This window comes from Rattus rattus, chromosome 17 (assembly GCF_011064425.1).
Source record: "Rattus rattus isolate New Zealand chromosome 17, Rrattus_CSIRO_v1, whole genome shotgun sequence".
NCBI lineage: Eukaryota > Metazoa > Chordata > Mammalia > Rodentia > Muridae > Rattus > Rattus rattus.
The window spans coordinates 29,382,757-29,393,244 of NC_046170.1; the positions used below are offsets into that span (position 1 = coordinate 29,382,757).

Here is a 10,488-nt window from a genome sequence, read left to right on the forward strand (position 1 = left end):
CTGAGTAGTACTCCATTGTGTAGATGTACCACACTTTTTGAATCCATTCCTCTGTTGAAGGGCATCTGGGTTCTTTCCAGCTTCTGGCTATTATAAATAAGGCTGCTATGAACATAGTGGAGCACGTGTCTTTGTTGTATGTTGGAGCATCTCTTGGGCATATGCCCAGGAGAGGAATAGCTGGGTCCTCAGGTAGTGGAGGTGCTGCTCTTTAAATGAGCTACTTTCTTTTGCCCCTGTTGTAAGTGGCATGGCTAGATGCACTGTTCCTTTGTCCCGCTAACCCTAAGTTAACATTCTAAGTTAATGGTTTGCCCACTGATCCTCTTGATTTATCCGGATGACACGTATCATTTACAAATTATCACACGGCTCCCTTTGTTTTCATACCTCACTTGTTGGCTTGCACTAGTTCATGTCTCTAGATGTTTTCAAAACTGCTGGGAAAGTGTCCCTGGGCTGCCTCAGTCTGCACGAGACAGTTGTTGCATTGTCTGTCTTACTTTCTCACTAGGATTTATCACTGACGGGAACTCCTTTCTCCTGGGCAATGTTCTGCTTCGCCAGATCCGAATTCCTAATGACACACACTCCCCAGTGTCTCTCCACGAGCACATGAACTCGTATCCCCAGCATCGGGAGGACAGAGAGAACTATGGGGCTGGTTGGGTGCCCCCTGACACAAACATCACAAAAGCAGACAGCATTTGGCATTATCAGAGTCCGGAGTCGCTGGGAGGCTATCCCATCCAAGGGGAAGTGACCACTTACTCAGGAGGAGGCTATGTTGTAAGACTTGGAAGAAACCACAGTGCTGCAACCAGGTAAGCGTGTGTCCTGAGCAAGAGCCTGTCTCAGGGCAGCCAGGACCTGGACCCAGCTGAGAAGTTCCAACCGCTGTAATGCTTCTGAACTGGCTCTGGCGTTGTACGCCTTCGTTTATTTTTTATTATCCCTTGGTTCATATGAATGTTTTGCTTGCATTTATGTCTGTTTACATGTGTGAAGTGCCCTCGGAGGCCAGAACAGGGTGTTGGATCCTCAGACAGGAGTTACAGGTTTTTGGGGCTGCCATGAAGGTGCTAGGAATCAATCAAATCCAGGACCTCTGGAAGAGCAGCCAGTATTCTTAACCACTGAGCCATCTCTCCAGCCCCTAGAACTGCATCTTTAAATTTAGAAGTTTCTTGGTCAACTTCAAGTTACAGATAGGGTTTTTTGTGTCAAAAACAAAAGACTTTTTTAATCTGGAAAAAAATTTTGTTTCAATTCTAGGGGTAGTTGAACTTAGATGAATCTTAGACACAATGTAATCTTCAAATATAAACGGAAACATTGCCCATTGTAAACCATGATATGAACATTGTTAGGAGTTTTCAGAGTAATTTAATACTTGAATCTTGATAGTCTTTGTTACCATGAATGGAAAAGCCTAAATTGTCTTCTGAGCAGGCAAGATGGCTCAGCAGGTAAAGGTCCTTGTCACCATATCAGAGGACCTGAGATCATCATGATGACCTGGGACTCTAGGACCCACATGATACATAACTGACTCCTTTAAGTTGTTCGCTGACCTCCACACTCTCTCTGACATACATATACCCCCAATAAATACAATAAAAATTTAAAACAAAACTGGTTTCAAAGTTATAGCAGCAAGGAACTACACTGTCAATCAAATAATGTTTACACCTCTTTCCCCTCTCAGTACCAGCAGGATACTGTAATAGTGTGGAGTGTTGAACGTCTCAAATAGTAGTGGACAGGGTTTATAAAGTGAATCCTGCCTTACAGATTAAATGGCAAATAGAGTTTCCTCAGTCCCTGCCCTTGGTGTAACCACTACTGTGAACATCTCGTTTCTTAGTTAACTATCTATGTTACCACTGTGTGACTTTTAGAGTGCCCAGTCATGAAGTCTTTTATAGGAACTTGAGATCAAAGGATATGGCTCCTCCTCCTGTGGTCTGAAACAGTGCCAGGGTGCTGTGCTCACTACAATACTGGATGGCTCTGTTTCCCTGTGTCTCCAGGGTTCTGCAGCATCTGGAGCGGAGGCACTGGCTGGACCACTACACGAAAGCCCTCTTTGTGGAATTCACGGTCTTCAATGCTAACGTGAATCTGCTCTGTGTGGTGACACTCATCTTGGAATCCAGTGGTGTGGGTATGCAGGCCTTCTCTCCTTGCTCTGCCACCGCTATCTCACGACAAGGCACCCTTTTCTGCTTATATACCATTCATTCATATAAATTTAATTGATTACTCAAAGTATGATTTTTTTTTAAATTTTCTATGTGTATTGGCATTTTTGCCTGCTTCTGTATCTGTGTGAGGATGTTTGATCCTGGAACTGGAGTTGCAAACAGTTGTGATCTGCCATGTGGGGCTGGGAATTGAACCAGCCCCAGAAGTTTTTTTTTTTTTTTTTAAGTCAAATAGCTCAACAGCCTTTTTACCTCCTAGTCCCCAGATGCTACTTTAGTTTAGTTTTTTTTTTTTTTTAAAGATTTATTTATTTATTATGTATACAGTGTTCTGCCTGCATGAATGCCTTTGGGTCAGAAGAGGGCACCAGATCTCATTACAAATGGTTGTGAGCCACCATGTGGTTGCTGGGAATTGAACTCAGGACCTCTGGAAGAGCATCCAGTGCTCTTAACCACTGAGCCATCTCTCCAGCCTGCTACTTTAGTTTTAACTATTACATTTTTATTACATTAAAAAATTATTTTTAAGACAGGATCTCTCTGCATAGTCCTGGCTCTCAAGAACTTGCTATGTAGATCAGGCTAGCCTTGAACTCAGAGATTACCAGCCTCTGCTTCTTGAGATTAAAAACATGGATCACTACATAGGATTTTCAAATGTTGTGTGTATTCACTTGTGGACTTTGCTCTTAAGTGTTACTTTTTCTATGAAGGGGATTTAGCTTTTGTACTCATATGGCCCTAGCATGTATTTACCTCACATGGCTCTAGCATGTGTTTACCTCACATGGCCCTAGCATGTGAATACCTCTCACATGGCCCTAGCATGCACATACCTTTCGGCTCCCATTGCTTTCTTCATGATTGAGCTTTTGCCATTGTCATAGCATTGCCAGGGTCCTCAATGACAATTGTCATCTTTGTCATAGAGCCTTCTCACAGATGACTAGATGCTAACTGGTAGTGCTTTCCATTCCAGGAAGTCTGCCTTGATGCCACTCTCTCCCTCTTCTTCTCTACCCTAGAATTGACCTATAGGAATTCTCCCATTAACTGCTGCGTATCGCTATTAATTGGGGAGCATTTCCCTCCCAGACCAACAGAGCAAGCAGCTTCTACCCTGCTCTCTGAATCAGTGGTTCTCAACTTTCCTAATGCTGTGATCCTTTAACACAGTTCCTCATGCTGTAGTGACCCCCAACCATAAAATCATTCCATTGCTACTTCATAACTGTAACTTGCTATTGTCATGAATAATAATTTAAAACTCTGATATGTAACACCCAAAGGATCTTGACCCACACAGGTTGAGAACCACTGCTCTAAATGCCCTGAAGGCTCCCTGGGGTTCTTAAGAGGGTTTGACTATCAAAGACGTAGGGGGTGGGGAGCTTAGCTCCTGAGATTTAGCTGTACAAAGTAAGACATTTTTACTCCTAAATGTTCTGCTTCCAGGGGTACATCTCTGCTCCAGTGTTTCAGGCTTAGAATTCACAAGACCTTTCATAAAATTATGGAAAGTTTCTAAAACCATAAATATGCACATTCTCACTATCCTTTTAGGTTGCATCTGAAACCTTGTAGCCCATTCTCATATAAGCATCCAGCGTTCACTGGATATTGGTATTTTTATTTCGATATCTACAGCCATTCTAAGTTAAAAAGAGAAACAGCTGTTACAGGTGTGAAGCCAATGCTTGTCCTCCAGCTGAGGTCTCGCTCCACAAACTTCAGTGAGATGGACATTTTTCCAGTAGCTTACCCATGATTCATTTAATGTTCTGGATTCTTTTACAGGAAATACTAAGTAGAACGGGGAGACCGAAATGTCTGAAGTTGATGACACAGGAACAACCAGGTTGTTCTGTTTTATGAAAGACAAAAGCTTAGGTTCTTGACTGCAGGTGTTCTCCTCCTCAGGGACTTTCTTCACCTCCCTGCATCTGGACAGTTTAACGTCCCTTCAGTCATCAGAGAGGGGCTTTGCCTGGATTATCTCACAAGTTGCCTACTACCTACTTGTCTGTTACTACGCCTTCATCCAGGTGAGCTGAACTTGTCAGATGTGCGCACAGCAGACAAACCCTCCCTGGAGGGCTCTATCACGACACGCACCACACACACAGTTGATATTTCAGTCCTTTTTCCAAGGCTGGATTCTGAGGCTGACTCATTTCTACCGAGGAGAATAGCTTAGTCCATGTTCTTTTTTTTTTTTGGTTTTTTTTTTTCTTTTTTCTTTTTTTCAGAGCTGGGGACCGAACCCAGGGCCTTGCACTTGCTAGGCAAGCGCTCTACCACTGAGCTAAATCCCCAACCCCTTGAGTTGGTTCTTAATACACAGTATTTCATAGAGTTCTTTTTAAAAAATAAAAGATTTATCTATATTTATGAAAATTTTGCCTGCAGGTCTGCACGTGTGCCACATGCCCATGGAATTCAGGAGTTAACTCCCCTGGAACTAGTTACAAATGGTTGCCAATTACCATGTGGGTGTAGGGAATTGAATTCCAGTCCTCTCCAAGAACAAACAGTGCCCTTAGCCACTAAACCATCTCTCTAGCCCTTTAATATGGTTTCTTAACCCTTACATATAGTAATGTCAAGAAAGTAGGCAGAGCAAAACACTAAAAAAAACCAAAAAAACAAAAAACAAAAACCAAGAATTGTTGTAAAAAGTGTTTGTCAAGCTTGATAAACAATGAATATTTTAAAGCTTATAAATTAAGCATACATAATCTCCAAGATTACTTATACCTGGTAAAATTTGATTCTCAACCAGCTTTCCTATTAGCAGTGTGAGAGGCTGCAGAACAGTCGCATGTCTACAGCCCACGCGCTTTGCCTGCCGCAGTCCCAGTGGGGTAGCTTTTCTTAGTCATCCAGACAACGATGGTGACTATGCTGTCTTTGCTCAGGGCTGTCGGCTGAAGCGGCAGGGCTTGGCGTTCTTCACCAGGAGAAGAAACATTCTGGACACAAGCATAATCCTCACTAGCTTCAGCATCCTGGGGCTCAACATGAAGAGTCTCTCTCTGCTTCATAAAAACATGCAGCAGTACCGCCGCGACCGAGACAGGTGAGGGACCTGAGCTGCAGATGGACCCGCCTCATACCGCAGGCTTCCCATCCCCGTCCTTCCTTCTCTTCCACTTCCCCACCAGATCTGCTGCGTCTGTAAAATGCAAGTTAAACTAGAACTTGGGCTTGGGGCCATGGCAGAAAGAACAACTTACTAAGGCATTTGCACTAGCCCTGCCGAAAGAAAGGCTTTGTGGTGCTCAAGTATCTGTGGAAGATAATGCGATTACGGTCCAGAGCAAGGACTGGGAACTCGGCTACTTTGTATGCATAAAGCCTGAGGCAAGTCAAATTATCATCCTTTGAAAGGATACAAAGCCAGCGTAAGACACACTTCCCAACATGAATTCTCTCTCTCTTTCCCTCACTTCCTTCCTTTTTTTCCTTCCTTCCTTCCTTCCTCCCCCTTCCTGTTACCCATATCAGGCTGCTGAACACTTTGAAATCAAGTATTTCCAAAGCTAAGGGCTTGAGACCTAAAACCTTTCCAAAGCACAGTTTGAAGTGGCTGTGTTGAGCTGTCTACACTGGGATAGCGGTCTGTGTAACCCAAAGGTAGCTGAGCTCCAGGCTGCTGTGTGGCACTGCCTAGTTCAGCACTTCTCAACCTTCCTAATGCTGTGACCCTTTAACATAGGTCATGCTGTGGTGACCCCACCATACAGTTATTTCCGTCGCCCCTTCATACTGCATTAATATTGTTATGAGTCATATAAATAGTCTTGGAGATAGAGAGTTGTAAGAGGTGTGGCGGCCCACAGGTTGAGAATCACTGGCCTTACCCAACAGAGGATCTGTGCTCACCAACTTGCTCATTGCTAGAGTCTCTCCAAGTAAACTGAAATGTACTTCACACAACAAAATGGAACCTCGGGGCAAATCTCTCACCTCTTTTAACTCTCAGTATGACTATAACCGCTCACTTGTGAACACGGAGTGCTAGAAAACAATCAGGACAATGACGTGTCCCCTCAGGCTAGCTCTCATTTTGAGAGATTTCTGCTCTATCACCCATGGAGGATGGTTCCCATTTCTAGGATATGAAGGAAAGACATCAGCTAGGAGCTGCTTTGAAAGGCTGTCAGGATGGCTCCTAGCCGGGGGCCTTTTTGTGCTTTGTGATGGCATCTCTGGCCATGCTAGAAAGCAGTGTCAGGGCCGGGGGTGTCTGACATTGCAGCTCAGCTGCTGCCCTGTGGAGGAAGCCCTAGGGAGGCTGCTGACAAGTGAGGTGGCTCCTGCCGTGTTCTGAGTAACCGTCATCAGCTTTCTTCCGTTACAGATTCATCAGTTTCTCTGAGGCGCTGAGAGTGAACTCTGTGGCCACTCACCTCATGGGCTTCCTGCTTCTGTTTGCAACGGTGCGGGTGTGGGACCTACTGCGACATCATGCCCGGTTACAGGTCATCAACAAGACACTGACCAAGGCCTGGGATGAGGTGCTGGGCTTCATAATGATCATCATGATCCTGCTGAGCAGCTACGCCATGACCGTAAGCCCCAAAGCCCAGTGTCTTCCCCAAGGCTGAGTCCTGTCTGCTCATCGGGAAAGGTCACTGCTCATCAGATAAGCACTGGGTTTTTTGAGAAAAGGTCAGATAGGAAAGTTAGGCTTCGTCATGTTCCGTTTTTCATGTCTTAACCCCAGATGTGTTTTTACGTCTCTAAGATACAGACAAAAAGAGATCAGATGTAGCATGGAGATCAGATTTGTAGTCACGGTAACTTTAATAGCCACAAGGGGTTTCCATTGCTTCTGTTGGCCATATCTAGCACCTCAGGGCAGAAATGTGATTGGTCACCACTGACTGGCCTTTCTCCCGTTCAGTTTAACCTGCTGTTCGGATGGAGCATCTCTGAGTACCAGAGTTTCTTCAGCTCTGTAGTAACTGTGGTTGGCCTCTTGGTGGGAATTTCTAAGCACAAGGAGGTAAGATGTGTTTGCAGGTGGGTAGAAGTTGCCTGGCTAGCTACCCTCCAGATGATGTCTGGGGCGGGGTGGGGTTGCTTAACATGCAGCCTCGACTGCACAGCAGGAGAGAACCTACATCCCTTGCCCTTGTCCCAAAGGAACGCCTGTGCACGAGCCTGCACTGCTGACTACTGCTTCCTCAGCACCTGTGCTCGCCGCCTCTTCCCTGCCCCGCCCTGCCCCACCCCCTCACCCTGCTGGCCAGACAGCACAGGCTGATCTCCATGGCCCTCCAAAACCATGGAAGGGAAGCAAGCAAATGCACGCCAGGAAGAATTGCATTGGTTCTGTTTACAGTTAACAAACCTCTAAGGAGTTTTACTTCTCCCTCGCCCACACAAACCTGTCTGCCATGTTATATAAAGGACAAAGAACTTCACCAAAAAATTAGGGTTGAATTAGGTATACTGGTTAGAACATTACTATATTTTTAAGAACATCATACAGTACCATAATTTTATGCAAAATTAAATGCAGTGAGGGGAAAACTTCAAATATGCATTTTATGAGCATTTGGGTCCCTAACATTGACAGGGCTGTGAGACCAGGAAATTGATGGACCGGGCAATACTGTACAGTTAATCACTTTAATGGCCTTATCTTAGGGTTTCTATTGCTGCCATCAAACACCGTGAACAAAAAGCCAGTAGGAAGGGGAGGGTTTGTTTAGCTTCCCTATGGAGTCTCGAGCTGATGCAGAGGCCCTGGAGACATGCTGCTTACCAGCTTGGTCCTCATGGTTTGCTCAGTCTGCCTTCTTGTAGAACCCACGACCACCTGCCCAGGATGGTCCCCCCCACAATCTGGGCCCTCCTACATCAACCACTAATTACGAAAGCATACAGCCTAATATGGAGGCATTTCCTCAACTGAGGTTCCCTCCTCTCAGATAACTACAAGATCTGTCAAAAGTTGACATAAAACTAGCTAACACACCCATGACTCCAAGGTTACTGACTCCATAGGGTAATCAGTAGCAATATGCTCTACACTAACATGGTTGTAGATGCTTTCACACAGGGGTCACTGGTTAACAGGCTAGTAGCAGTAATACACAGAACAAAGACCAAAGGGCGTGTGTGGGTGGAGACCATTTGTTAAAAAGAACACCTCACAAGGAAGTATAGAAACCATCCTATTAAGACCTGACTTTACAGGGTTTGGGGATTTTAGCTCAGTGGTAAGCGCTTGCCTAGCAATCGCAAGGCCCTGGGTTCGGTCCCCAGCTCCGAAAAAAAGAAAAAAAAAAAAAAAAAGACCTGACTTTACAGGGCTGCAGAGATGGCTCAGTGGTTAGAGCAGTGACCTGGGGTTGGGGATTTAGCTCAGTGGTCCCCAGCTCCCCAAAAAAAAAAAAAAAAAAAAAAAAGAGCACTGACTGCTCTTCCACAGGTCCTGAGTTCAATTCCCAGCAACCACATGGTGGCTCTCAACCATCTGTAATGGGATCTGATGCCCTCTTCTGGTGTGTCTGAGGACAGCTACAGTGTACTTATATATAATAAATCTTTAAAAAACAAAAAACCTGACTTTACAAAGTTCTATGTAGACAATCGGGGGGTGGGGGGCAAAAAAACCCCGAATTTACAAAGTCCCATTTCCAAAGCCTTTCACAAACCCTACCACAGCTACCACAGCCAGAAGCCAGTTTTTCTTGAGACTTCTGTGTCCAGAGAAGTTTCCCAAATGGCAGGCAGGTTTTATGATCCCTTCCGGTATGCATTTATTCCTTCCACATGCTTGTTACCCCAAGCTTTCGTGCTTAGACTGATGTTTTCAGTTTCCAAAACTTAAGTCAGGATTTGAATCACAAATCTATTACTTACCTGTTTTTCTTGTAAAAGCTGAGAAATCAAATTTTAATATCCTTATTCATGCTGTCCACTTAAAAGTATTTTCCTTAGGATCTTTCCCTAGTTTTATCAGATTCGAACGTGTGCTTAGAAATAAATGCCAGATCTTAGCAGTCTGTGATGCTGACTCCAAGGACCTTATTGTCTTCCCAGGTTGTTGCTCTTTCCCCAGTCCTGGGCTCCTTTCTGGTTCTCAGTAACATCATCTTGATGGGACTTGTCATCATTAATCTTTTTGTTTCTGCCATTCTCATTGTCTTTGGAAAAGAAAGGAAGGCCTGTGAGGTGAGTAAGTGAACTGGAAAGGGTAATGGTGTTCTCCAACCTTCCTAACACTGCGACCCTTTAACACAGTTCCTCATGGTGTAGCGACCCACAACCATAACATTATTTTCATTGCTACCTTGTAACTGTAATTTTCTACTCTTGTGAATCGTAATGTAAATACGTTTTCTGATAGTCTTAGGTGACCCTGGTGAATGGGTTGTCTGACATCCCCCAATAGGGTCGCAACCCACAGGTTGAGAACTGCTGCTTTAAGAAAACAGGCGTGGTGGTACACACCTGTAATCCTAGCATTTGGAAGTGGAGATGGGACAGAGTTCAAGGCCAGCCTGGGTTACAAAGTAAGACCCCACGACATTACAAACTAACACAATGCACAAGACCAGCACGTTCTCTTTAGTAGTCTCAACTACTTTTCTACAAAAAAGTTGCCAAGAAGACATTATATTCTGTAACCCTAAGTGAACAGCTGGCCCTCAACCATTCAGTAGCTATTCCCAACATCTGACAGTAAGCTACTGAAGACTTAGTATCTACTATTTCCTATGTGTTTGTGGGGTGGGAGGGTGTCCTTGATACTTTTACTTAAGATTTCAGTTCACTTACTCTTTTTGTCTTCAACTGCTCAGAAAGAAGCTACACTGACAGATATGTTACTACAGAAGCTCTCAAGTCTGTTAGGAATCCGCCAACACCAGAAACCTGCATCTGAGAAACATGCTGACAGCACTGGGTACTGACTTTTAGTGCCTTAAGATGATCCCTCTTGCTTTCATTACTGCCTAGCATAGCTTACATTTCACTGTATTAGCACACTTCTTGTTGGCGGGTGTCAGCAGAGTATTAAGGACACTGATACTAAGAACACAGCACCAACCAGCAGGTAACAATGCTCACTCCTGCCCCCAAGGGGTAAGCACACGTGCAGCTTACTAAAAGAACAGCAGCCAAGCAAATGCATACAGGCCATCTGACCTCAAATCAAGGGATGGAAATGAGCCCCCAGCAGCCCTGCTGTCTGCAGTCGTAAGAGGAAAGTGAAGGCTGGATCTGCCTTGTACACTGACATGGGTCACCAGGGTTACTA

The 10,488-nt window shown here is 44.7% G+C and overlaps 1 protein-coding gene and 1 long non-coding RNA gene across 2 annotated transcripts in view; one reads left to right on the forward strand and one right to left on the reverse strand.

The window, feature by feature from the left end:
• The window catches only part of Pkd1l3 (polycystin 1 like 3, transient receptor potential channel interacting), a 59,819-nt gene that overhangs the window by 48,039 nt on the left and 1,292 nt on the right, over nucleotides 1–10,488 (forward strand). Inside the window, 8 exon segments of the mRNA XM_032887359.1 lie at nucleotides 515–824; nucleotides 2,034–2,167; nucleotides 4,131–4,255; nucleotides 5,129–5,289; nucleotides 6,574–6,784; nucleotides 7,120–7,221; nucleotides 9,270–9,401; nucleotides 10,031–10,134. Of these exon segments, the coding sequence (XP_032743250.1) occupies nucleotides 515–824; nucleotides 2,034–2,167; nucleotides 4,131–4,255; nucleotides 5,129–5,289; nucleotides 6,574–6,784; nucleotides 7,120–7,221; nucleotides 9,270–9,401; nucleotides 10,031–10,134 (1,279 nt within the window).
• On the reverse strand, nucleotides 7,669–8,564 carry LOC116886057. Its single transcript, XR_004386088.1, has 2 exons — nucleotides 8,523–8,564; nucleotides 7,669–8,408 (listed from the first exon to the last, which is right to left on the reverse strand). It is a non-coding gene; the product is annotated as an uncharacterized LOC116886057 (long non-coding RNA).